This window comes from Furipterus horrens, unplaced genomic scaffold (genome assembly GCF_987537825.1).
Source record: "Furipterus horrens unplaced genomic scaffold, mFurHor1.1.pri manual_scaffold_15, whole genome shotgun sequence".
Classification (NCBI taxonomy): Eukaryota; Metazoa; Chordata; class Mammalia; order Chiroptera; family Furipteridae; genus Furipterus; species Furipterus horrens.
In genome coordinates this window covers 10,231,325-10,243,528 of record NW_028327185.1, presented here as the reverse complement: position 1 = coordinate 10,243,528, position 12,204 = coordinate 10,231,325, and the positions used below count along the sequence as shown (strand labels likewise).

General features: G+C 40.5%; 1 protein-coding gene across 5 annotated transcripts in view; it reads left to right on the top strand.

Annotated features, from left to right (window-relative positions):
- The window catches only part of ENAH (ENAH actin regulator), a 95,416-nt gene that overhangs the window by 77,510 nt on the left and 5,702 nt on the right, over positions 1–12,204 (top strand). For 2 of the 5 annotated variants that reach the window (XM_090263190.1, XM_090263189.1), the window contains 8 exons: positions 55–299; positions 1,510–2,313; positions 4,251–4,555; positions 5,506–5,651; positions 5,795–5,852; positions 6,481–6,529; positions 7,992–8,058; positions 10,760–10,822. In XM_090263190.1, coding sequence (XP_090119316.1) covers positions 55–299; positions 1,510–2,313; positions 4,251–4,555; positions 5,506–5,651; positions 5,795–5,852; positions 6,481–6,529; positions 7,992–8,058; positions 10,760–10,822 — 1,737 coding nt within the window. The remainder of the gene's footprint in view (positions 1–54; positions 300–1,509; positions 2,314–4,250; positions 4,556–5,505; positions 5,652–5,794; positions 5,853–6,480; positions 6,530–7,991; positions 8,059–10,759; positions 10,823–12,204) is intronic. The other 3 variants (XM_090263192.1, XM_090263194.1, XM_090263191.1) reach the window with 3 other exon arrangements.

Sequence of the window (12,204 nt, the reverse complement as noted above, 5' to 3'; positions counted from 1 at the left end):
TCATGATGAGTAGCCAGAGATGCGTATTTTAAAATATATTTTTTAAAATTGTAGGCAACTTCAAGAACAGCAGCGACAGAAGGAGCTGGAGCGGGAAAGGCAGGAGAGAGAAAGGCTGGAGAGGGAGCGCCTGGAACAGGAGCAGCTGGAGAGAGAGAGACAAGAACGGGAGCGGCAGGACCGCCTGGAGCGGGAGAGACTGGAGAGACTGGAGCGGGAGCGACAAGAGAGGGAGCGCCAGGAACAGCTAGAAAGGGAGCAGCTGGAATGGGAGCGAGAGCGGAGAATACCCAACACTGGTAAGAACTGTACGTGTTATTTCGTGGTCTTGGTATCCGAGCTTGGGTGATGGATGGTCTTTGGTGGAGTCATATATTAGATATTTCACACTTGAGATCCTTGGGATTAAGCAGTACAATCGGAAATTAGGAAAAAGTTCATAAAGCAGCAATTGCTACATTAACATTTTCTTTTTATTTCTCTCTGTATTTTTATTGCTTGGAGACTTAAAGAAAGCTCTTGGAAATTTTTATTCTGGAATTCTAACTCCCTATAAACTGGCTCTAAAGTATCAGTGTTTTTATGAAATTTTTTATATTGGACGAACTTGACTATATTTCCCTTTTGAGGTTGCTTAAATTGTTTTGAATACTGTAATATTATAATGCCATTCAGCAGGACATTTATTTGCCTGATGGTATCCCTAAGTTTTGAAGGAGGTATTAAAAACAGTAGGTGAAAGATATCCTAAAACTGACTAGTTATTTCAATATATTTTTTAGTAGTGTGAAAATCACTCAAGGATGGAATTTATTGAAAGACCTACAAATTAAGATAGGACTGAAAGTTTGAGGTCTTTTGACATTGATTGAAATTAACATTTATCATAGATTTAAGAATTCGTTTTTATTCCTTATGGCCTATATGAAAAGTCTCAGTGTCAGCTGGTTAAACATTGGTTGACTGGTTGGTTGTTTGAGTTAATTTTTTGCCACTACCTCCCTACTTATTTGGGGGAGGGGGTTATAGCCAACAAAACAAAACTTTTCCACAAATAAGCATTGAATAGGGGGCTCGTAGTCCTTTATAATAAACCTCTGCTAGTTTAGCTCTTTGTTGTTTTTTAAAAAACAGCTAAACTTATTCTTCTGTTTGTGGCCCTGATTCGTATCATCTTAACGTACTTTTGGTGGACTAAGTGAGGAAAATTAAGACTACAAGTACTGTGTTTTTTCTTGTAAAGGATAAGCCAATCAGTTGAATTGATCAATCTCCCGGTTAGAGAGAAAGAAAACTTACTCCAACCTCTTCCGGATCTCAGAGATGCGTGTTTATGAGTGACAGGTTCTCGGGAGGAGGCAGTTGTTTGCACACGTGCCTGATTCTCTGTACTAACTGTAGTCTACTTTTATACATTTGTCTGAGTGCTGGTTTTGTGGCTTTACTGGCTCCCTTTTTCTCTCTCCTTTTCCACCCTGTCCTTTGCTGCCGCTTCCCACCTCTGCCCAGCGCCACCTTCCGACAGCTCCCTGTATAGCGCTCCACTGCCCGAGGGCGCCGGTGGCCAGCCTGCTGCGGCACCTCCTCCATCACACGCTAAAGTCATCTCCGCTCCGGTGTCAGAGGCCACTGCCGATTACGCTGCAGTGACCGCCCTGCCACCTCCTTCCACACCCCCCACACCACCACTGCGACACTCAGCGACACGTTTCGCAGCCTCCTTAGGGTCCGCCTTCCACCCGGTCCTCCCCCACTGCGCTGCCGTGCCTCGCCCTCTGAACAAAAGCTCTCGGCCTTCTTCTCCCGTGAACACACCCTCTCCGCAGCCTCCCGCCGCGAAGCCCTGTGCCTGGGCCCCTGCCAGCTTCTCGCCCCTCCCGCCGTCCCCTCCTGTAATGATTAGCAGCCCCCCCGGCAAAGCGGCCGGCCCGAGGCCTGTCCTCCCTGTCTGTGTTTCTTCTCCTGTGTCCCAAATGCCTCCGTCACCGACAGCCCCCGACGGGCTGCGGGACCCTGTCGCGTATCCAGTGTCTCCACCGCCTACCTCAGGGCCAGCGCCGCCGCCGCCACCGCCGCCGCCGCCGCCACCGCCTCCCCTCGTGCCACTGTCACACTGTGGACCTCCAGCTTCTCCTCCTCCGAGCGCCCCTGTTGCCTCAACTCCCTCATCCAAGCCTAGTGTTCTCCCTTCTCCCTCTGCAGCTGCCCCTGCCTCTGCGGAGCCTCCTCTAAACTCTGTGCTGGGAGACTCCCCTGCTTCTGAGCCGGGCTTGCAGGCAGCCTCTCAGCCGGCCGAGACTCCAGCCCCACCGGGTAAGGCTTCCCTGCTGCGCCCCAGCCGGCCCCTGAGACGGCCCGTGCGCCCTCCGGGATCGCCCAGAGGAGCGGGAGGGTGGTTCGGACGTCTGTAGGCCACAGCACCGTGTTTTTTTCGGATTCACCAAGTCAGAGCGGTTTTCCTTTCTGTCGCATTCCCTGCATGTGGAGGGTCAGTAGGAGGCATTTCCGCAGGGCACTGGGTCCTGGTACCTTCGGCGGGGTCCCCGTTGGAGGCGTTTTCCATGTTTGAAGGCTTCCTTAGTACATTTCCTTTAAATTTCACCGAGAAAATAGCGCCTGGCATACTCGAGCTCCACCGTAAACACACGCGCAGCTCGTCTCCCTTTCAGGTCTGTAGAGAGAGGTTTAGTGCCAGCTGTCCTCACGCCATGTCTCACGTGGAGTCTCCTCGGCAGCCGTTCCAGGCCTGGCCCCAGTTCCCTTCTGGCCTTTCTTTCCTGTGCTGAGCGCCCCGTATTGGACGTCCAGGGTGGGGCTCCCCGAGCCCTGCGGAGCCGCCAGACTCTGCAGCAGGGGTGGAGAGGGTGGCGGGCTTGTCATCGGCCCCAAAGGGCCCCGAGGTCCAGAATGGCAGGAAGTAGTGGGCCAGAGAGCTAGCAGAGGGGGGAGAGCATCTTCTGTAGTTAGGCCCCCCGTCCTGCCTGGTTGCCGCAACCTTGCTGTCATGGTAACGTACTTCTCAGTATGGATTATTTGCAAGTAGAGAAGGACCTGGCTCTGTAAGTAAATAAGAAGATGCTTAGCAACCCTCTTTGGTGCTTACAAAGAAATAGTGATTTATAATCTGGATTTAAACACGCCTCTTTTTAAAAATCTCATTGCTCAAGATAAGTCTCATTATTGCTATGTATACCTTTTTCTTGTTGACTTCTCAGATTTGCTTACACATTGAGCCAGAATCCTAATTCAGTATCACTGTGGCTGTAATGGGGACAAGGGAGGCACACTGATTAGCCTGATCGGGTCAGACGGCCTGCCTGCTGTGAACCTAGGGCTCTGGCAACTCCTGGGAGACTGGCAGCCCTGTGTTCTAGACGCTTCTTGTGTGACTGCTCAAAGGTGGCGGTTTCAAAAAGATGGTACCCCCCACTGTGCAAATTTTATTTGTCCTAAAATGCCCCTTTTAAGCCTAAAGGAAGGAAGCACCTACTAGTCGAGTTTTCTGATATTAAGTTCTTCACTCTCTTTGCGATTGTAGAAGAGTGGGCCATTTTCCTCTTACCCCGTCTTCTAGCCTGAAAACACCTCTGTGCTTCAGCTTCTGTGCCATTTAATGGTTGTGGGTAGTTATTTGGAGCTTTACTTCATACCAGCAGATTCCTTAAGCTCAGTCATTCCCATTCTCACTACATGTTGGAATGCGATGTATTATGATTTGACATGTTGATGCCTGGGACCCACCGTCCTTGATGTCCTCGGTCCAGCCCCTTTGGCTGTCTCAAAGCAAAAAAATGCATGCTTTCACTATTGTAGAATTTATTCTCTCAACAGTTAGGGTTTACACAGATTTTTGGGGGTTTGTTATTTCAAGTAGTACTAACTACCATCAGGTACACTGGTTTGTTTTTTCAGGGATACTACCTCCCTTCGAAATTTCATGAGCACTTATTTTGTTTATTTACCAAATCCCCACAAACAAAAAAGAAATTCTAATTAAATGGTCTGTTGCATAGTTCTGTTTAATGAAGCTCTGACATTAAAGTTAAGTAGTTGTACACTTTGGTTTTACATTTTAGTATGTTTAATACTGACCTAGACTTTCAACAGTATAGTAAATCAAACTCGTTAATATGTAGTAAATGTTTCAGTCATCCATTAAATTTAGCATGATGTTCTACCTGCAGTTCCACATAAGGGACGGTCATTTTGCTCTGTTGTTGATGGTCTCGTTTAACATTTCTTTCTCTCAGGCGTTGTCTTGGGACCACCGGCACCTCCACCCCCTCCTCCACTTCCACCAGGTCCTGCCCAGGCTCTAGGAGTGCTTCCTCCTCCCCCAGGACCCCCTCCTCCTCCTCCCCCACTTCCGTCCTCAGGGCCTCCCCCTCCCCCTCCTCCACCCCCTCTTCCTAACCAGGTACCCCCTCCTCCCCCGCCTCCTGCTCCTCCCCTCCCTGCATCTGGATTTTTTGGGGGATCCGTTTCAGAAGACAATCGTCCCTTAACTGGACTGGCGGCTGCAATTGCTGGAGCAAAACTTAGAAAAGTGTCACGGGTAAATGCATTTCTTTCTTAATATCTAAAGTACTGAATTTATTGCGCTCTAATTTTATGGATCTTACGTTAATAACTTCATTGAAATTTTTTTTTAATTGAAAAGATTTTTTAAAAATGAAAGATTGAAATTTAGGGAAAAGGTACAAGAATAATATAATTTCTGTCAATCCAACAAGCAGACTCACCAGTTAATATTTTTACTGTATTTCCTTTATTCTTTTTTCTCTGCGTATGTTTCCTTCTACATAAACACATACATACTTTTCTTTTGTCTGAATCAATAGTAAGTCATAGAAACCAAGCCCCTATTTTCCGAAATACTTCATTGTGTATTTTGTAAGACCAGGGACATTCACCTACATGATCACAGTGTAACTTCCAAAATCAGGAAATGTTATTGATAGAATATTACAATCTATAAATCTATTCAAATTTCACTTATTGTCCAATAATGTCTTTTATGGCAATTTTTTCTAGTCCAAGATCACTCATTATATTTAGTTTGTAGTATCCTTCAGTGTGCTTTTATCTATAACAATTCCTCAGTCTTTCATGATACTGACATTTCTGAAGACTGCAAAACCATTATTTTGTAGCTCATCCTTCAGTTTGGTTTATCTGGTGTTTCCTGAGGATAAGATTCAGGTTATGCATTTTGGGAGCAGGTTATGCATTTTTCACCACCAAAGTAATGTGTCCTTTTCAGTGTATCACACACAAGACTATGGGATATAGTTTTCCCCATTATTGGTGATGTTGACTTTGAGGAAACTTCTATTGCTGTATAATGAGGCCAGTGCTATTCCCCGCACTGGTGCTTAAGAAGTTTTAAAACAGAGGTTTTTATTGAAATTAATGCTGATACAGTCTTCTGTTTTGAATGTAGTATAATAATAAACACAGTATTGTTTGCCATAGGAGTTTATTATGTATGTATGTTTCATTAAGATGGAGGATGCCTCTTTCCCAAGCGGGGGCAACACCATTGGTGTGAACTCGGCCTCATCCAAAACGGACACGGGTCGTGGAAATGGACCCCTTCCTTTAGCGGGTAGTGGTTTAATGGAAGAAATGAGTGCCCTGCTGGCCAGGAGGTAAGTGGGAGAGTCTGTGGGCGTGTTCAGAGCCTTGTCTTAGTTTCATCTGAAATATAATTTAACTAGACGCAGCTCTTCCCTTTGGAGTAGTTTTTATACTGAGTTAGATGAGTTTTTAATCCGATTTACCTTCTTTTTAGGAGAAGAATTGCCGAAAAGGGATCAACAATAGAAACAGAACAAAAAGAGGACAGAAATGTAAGTTAATGAAGACGGTCTACACGCCTGGAAGTGTGAGGCTCCAGCATAGCTCACTCAGGAAACCATGTCAAAGATCGGTTTGAACTGAATCTGAATTTATAATTGCTTATTTTTTTACTCTTCACATATATTTATAATTTTTAATGACATTCATCGTAAAATGGTTGAGTATGTGGAGTTGTGGGGAAAGCCCTAAATTCAGGCTTATAGAATTTAATTCTCTACTTAAGTCTATCGTTACATGAGTGAATGACCTTTCACTAGGTTTTTTTGGTTTTTGTCTTGGTTTTCCCTCTTAGGATCTCTGTTTTATCTGCTCTCTAGATGGGTGTTTAACAAATAGTAGGATTATTTTTTCTGCTCCATCGGGCCTTCTGTGATGCCATTCCTCACACCTGTCCCTTACGTCCGGCCTGATAACATTGGCTAGTGTAGTTCTCAGTTCTTGAGGAAAGGAGGTGTGGGGTACAGGAGGGGGAATGCTGGGAAGGTAAGAGAAGGAAGAAGTCTAAGATGGTTGGACGAAACAGTGGGCAACGGCAGGCAGAATATTGGAAATGCAAGTATAAACACTAATTGTACAATAGATCTGTCATATCATTAATACTTACTTCTGTGTATTTAGGAAGATCCAGAGCCCATGACTTCTAAGGCCTCTTCAACAGCTACACCTGGTAAGTTCGAGAGATGTATTTTACCTTTTATAAACTTACTCTATATAGTAATACTCCCCATTTCCCCATGTTTGGATCAAGTGACTGCTTGGCCTATAAATGTTAAGAGTTTTTGTTCCCACTTGAAAGCATTGACTTTTTTCCTCTGCTGTCTGGTATCCCAGAAGCAGCTGTTATTTCTTTTTGATATTGGGAGACTCATTAACACCCACGTTTTTCTCTGATGAATCTTTCTTTGAAATCATAATGTTTACACATTTTCTGTGTATCATTGATGATGATTTGAAGTTATTCAGTAAAACAAGCAAAATACATCAGCAGATGAAAGGGAAGTTTGTTTTTTTTTAAATAATTTATTTGTTTGTTTATTTATTTTATATTTAGAGAGAGGGGGAATGAGAAAGAGAGGGAGAGAAACATCAATGTGTGGTTGCATCTCACTTGCGCCCCCAACTGGGGACCTGATGTGCAACATAGTCATGTGCCCTGACTGGAAAAGGAAGTATTTTTAATAATTGATTTTTAAAGGTAAAGATTGAGCATGCTAGGTCGCATTGTCTCTTTCAAAACATTCTCAGATTAAGAAGGTTTTCATTTTAACCATCCGTAGAGCTAATAGTGATCATCAAGGAAATAAAGCTTCTGATTTGTAAGGGAAAAAATTTTTAAAACTTTCGGGAAACATTCTTGAATTTAGTGACATTTTTAACATTGAGAGTTCTTGGGCACAGGCTATATTACTTAGAATATTAACAAAATAAACTTGACTTGGAGAATCAAGGAAGTACAGCAGAATTGCATGATTCTGAAATTTATTTTAAGTTGTATGAATTTTTTTTCTAAGAGGACTTTGACTTTAGATTAAATATCAGAGTTTATGAACACATTAAAGATTTTACTTTGCATTTTACTTGTAGCATTAAAAATAGTTTAAAATAGTATAGCTATACTGTTTCAGTCTAATAAACTTACACTCTCTCTTAATTTAAAATAATTTATGCTATTTCATTCAAACTACTTAAAAACATCCTACTCTTATTCTGATTATCCTACCTTTATTAGAGAAACTTCTTTCCATCCAGTGTATAGAATGACAGTATTCTATTTTATTCCCTTTTCTTTCTTTTTTAAAAATTTTACATATGTATTATTGTATATTACTTGCTCTTAAAATTAGAGGATCATTTGGATCATCAAATTACAGTATTTTAGATTTAACGATCTAAATATATCCCAGGGAAGCTTGTCACCCTTACCTGTTTTTCTCATTTTAAGGTCTAAAGTTGTTCAAATTAGAACCCTTATGGATTTTAATAAAGTTCAGAATTGAAATTAATTTTTTCTTATTTACCTATATTACTACAGTAACCCGTATAATGGCATTTCGTATTTTATTATTTGTTTTACAATAACTCTGAGAGCGTGTAGGATATTTAGTAACTTATGCTCTTTATTTTTAAAGAACCAACAAGAAAACCCTGGGAAAGAACAAATACAATGAATGGCAGCAAGTCACCTATTATCTCGAGGTATCAATATTTTTTCTACATTTTATATGACATTTTTATCTAAAAAAGAAATGGACACCTGTGTTCCTACTGCAGTTAGACAAGCACTGTGCTGCTTTGAGTTTTTAGTAGTGCCCCGTGCTTATTACCAGCCAGGCTGTCTGCAATTTAGGAAGCTTTTATCCCTCCCAGTTTTTTTATTTTGAGTGATTAAAAATTACAGCAAAGTTGAAAGAATAGTACAGTGAACACCCATCTACCCATCACCTGAACATACCAGTTATTAACATTTTGCCACATTGACTTGAACTCTTACCTACGCATTCTCACTTTTTTCCCCCCTCTGAATAGTTGGAAGGCAATTTGCGAATATTTGTTGCTTTAGCCTGAATACTTTTTGAGTTTCTTCCTAAGAACCAGGACATTCTCCTATGTAACCTCAATAGAATTCTCACTCTCAAGAAATTTAACACGGAACGATAATATTACAATACATAATATAGTCATGTTTTCCCATTAGTCTGAATGATATCCTGTATTTTTGTAAATGTAATTTTTGAAAGAAGCTTATGTTTTAAACTGAAAAGCAGCTGGAGGGAAAAGACTACAGTGTTTACGAGAGAGCAAAATAAAATTTTGAATTTGTAAAGTAGAAAGATTTTTGCTCTCAGTTCAAACTTCTAATTATAATCAAGTCAACAAAGATGGTGCCCAGAGGCAAGACCAGCTAATCCATGTTTCTCCAAGTGGGCCATGTGTCTGTGGTCAAGGAAATTCAAGTATCCCTTAGCTGGGCATACTTAATTTCATAACTAAATTTATATCACAGGTTTTGAACATAGATGAAACTTATGAGACAATTTAAAGAACTCCCAGAAACAAAAGCTATTTATCCTAGAGACTAAAGAAGTTTTTTTGCCTTTTCTTTCTGAGCCATTTGCCTTATTTTTGCCTCATAAAGTGCACATTTGACTCTGCTTACAGAATTCTGATAAAGAAAAGTACAGGGGATGGACCTCCTATTGTCACAGATCTGTCCCACATCAGCCTGAGCCTAAGGTTGCGTTTGTTTCTGTGTGCTTGTCCTGGTGGCAGACAGGGTTTGCTGAGGACACTGTTATCTCAACACCCCAAAGAAACCAGGCCTTTTTGAATGTGTAGATGCTTCCAGTTCCTAAGGTGACTGAAAGATGAATGTATTTGATTTTAGAGGAAAATGCAGGAATTTCTTTTGGTGGACACATGTTTTCAGGAGAGTAGCAAAATTGCCTGTTTATATGTTTCTGCGATGCCTAATTGACATCGTCTTTGAATGTGTGTCTAGGAGTTGTTACAGCCTTTCTTCAGCAGCACATTAGGACGCCTCGTTTACCCATGTACATGTCAGGGAACAGGACTAGGACGTACCGTTTGTCCATGGGAGGTGTAAATTGTGGGGAAGAACTCTTTTCTCCTCTTTGCCACTACTCTTCATCCCTGCTTCATTGGTAGGAATTCCATCGTGAGCTAACCTTCAGCTACACCTGAATTCCTGGCAAAAGTATCTGAGAAGGGATAGGAAGAGCTTGTCCAAATGGATGATGCTCCTTGATGTGTTTGGGTTCGTTTAGTGAAGGAAAAACTATTTCTTGAAAGATTTTTCAGACTTCTAAAGGAATTTTAATAAGTGTTCTGAAGGCCACCATTTAAAAGGCATTTTTATACAGATTAAGGGAATATTGGTTCTTATTATCAAGTAGTGCATTGTAATCATGGTCCAACTCGTAGATGGTTTTCTTTTCTTTCCTAAAACAGAAATTTTGAAACGTCTGATTATTTCCTGACCACTCATACATTTTTTGATAGATTTGATCCAACCACCACCAATACGTGTGATGTATGCCTTAAAATTTCACTGAAAGCACTTTTAAACCATAAGTGATTTTAAAAATACGTTTAAAGGATAAGAACTGTATTCTTTTCTTCCTAAGTTGTCTCCCCTGTTCCTCTGGAAGCAAGTACATTGGCCATTTTATGTTTTTATTTAAGTATGCCTTATCCTTGTGTGGTAGTGAAAACACCCATTTCTCTTCCGAATATCCATGCTGTAATTATGTTAATGGTAGACTGGGTTAATATCCTGTAATAATACACAGGAGATGGCGCCTTGTGCTGTCTTTATTAAGGGAAGATGCCAGATAGTATAGTAAAAGCAAGACCGTTGTAGTTAAAACTTTTAAAACTATGATTGGGATAAAAGTTGGAAAGTTTGTGATTTCTTACCCTGGTTTTTAGTAAGAGCTTACAGTTCTTGTATTCAGGGTGGAAAAAAATGTGCTTTGTGTGCCTCCTGAGAAGAGTTAATTTTGTACACTTCAGGCTACAGTGATTTTCACTGTGCTTTTAGTTGAGAGTGTATAGCTTTATATTCACGCTAATAGAAATGTCTTTTATGTGTTTTGACAGTTGCTGAATCTTTGTGCTGAAGATTTCACTGTGTCTACCATCTATAAAAATAATGATTAAAAAAAATCCTCTGTGATTAAGTAAATAGTATCCTCACATAATTATAATTAGTCTCCACATACCTTCTATTTTGTTGGAAAACTTATTTTAAGGATAATGGACTCCTTTCATTCTTATTTCGTTTGCTAAGATAAAAAACCTATAAAATAATAACATAATGAGAAATATTTTTAAAGTTTTATCGTATACCCCTTTAAATGGCTTTTCCCCTTCATAGACGGGATTCTCCAAGGAGAAATCAGATTGTTTTTGACAACAGGTCCTATGATTCATTACCCAGGTATCATCCTGATGTGACTTTGTGATTTGAGACTTTTAATAACATGTTCAGGCTCGGGCTGAGCTTTTTCTACATGGATTGGTAATCACCACAAGGAAGATATTTAGGAAGATTGACTCGTTCATGTTTAGCTTTATCTAGAACAGTTTAAAAATTCTAAGAGACTTAAATTAGAAAAATTAATGGTATTCGTTTCCCCACCCTCGCTTTATAGTTGGATTAGGATAAGTATAAATGGTAAACATATCAGAAACACTAGAATGGGAATCTGAGGCCACATGTATCGAGGCTGTTTGTAGCTTAGAAGTATGGGACAAGGCTTTTAACAAGTGGAATACAAGATCCTACCGTTTGATACTGGGACATGGGACAGTATTATAACCGCAGTTGTGGACAAGTTATTCTTTGAGGGAAATCTCTTTTCTAGATACTTTGTTGTAAGTTGAGTATCTTTAACAACCTATTGTCTAAGGTCCTGAACAGATTATTTGTTTTCTAGGATGAGTCCACTTTTTAAGTTAAGAAGACTTAAGGTGTGAACCATGTATATTTCTTCATTGAAAAGATGGCAATTAAAAAAAAAAATCCTCAAATGCTTATGCTATATTGAGAATTAATTTGGCAGACTAGGGACATAAATATTGTAGTACAGTTACCTAGAGGCAACACACTCATTATAAGGTAATAAAAACCTCTGAGAAAACCTCATATTTTGTCATCAATTATGGTGAAAACCCATAAAATTAGAAATAACTGAGATCTACCCAAGTTATACATGTCTGTTTTTAAAAATCTATATCAAGTCTCCTGGGAACATGAACTAAGTATTACAGTATATGGAGGGGGTTTTCACAGCCTGAGTAAGGAGTTCTGAAATCAGACTCTTTTTGGACTCTTTTTGGCCAAAGTGTTATTTAGCTAAAGTTATTTTCATGCCATTGATGATTAAAATACTTAATACATTACTTTTTTCAGGTAAATCAGCATAAAATGTTTTTATCACAATAGTGAAATAGGTTTTTCTGCCCCCCCTTTTATTGAGGTGATTTAATTTTTACGACCAAAAGACTTATTTAGGAAATTTGCTAGTAGATAGAAAAATAGCATTTAACAGTGAGATTTTCTGTTGTAAGTCTTCTCAGTTATCTTGCTGCTTCCACAGGTAGTGCCTCCTGGGACAATGTTGTTGATAAACCTTTTTTTAAAAGTGGTGATTACTTCTTTCCTTCAGTATGAAAAGTTCCCCCCTGTAGTTAATTATCATGGTGGTGGTGGTGGTGGTGGTGGTGGTGGTGGTGGTGGTGATGATGGTGGTGGTGGTGGTGGTGGTGGTGGTGGTGGTGGTGGTGGTGGTGATGGACTGCATGTTAGCATGAATTCAG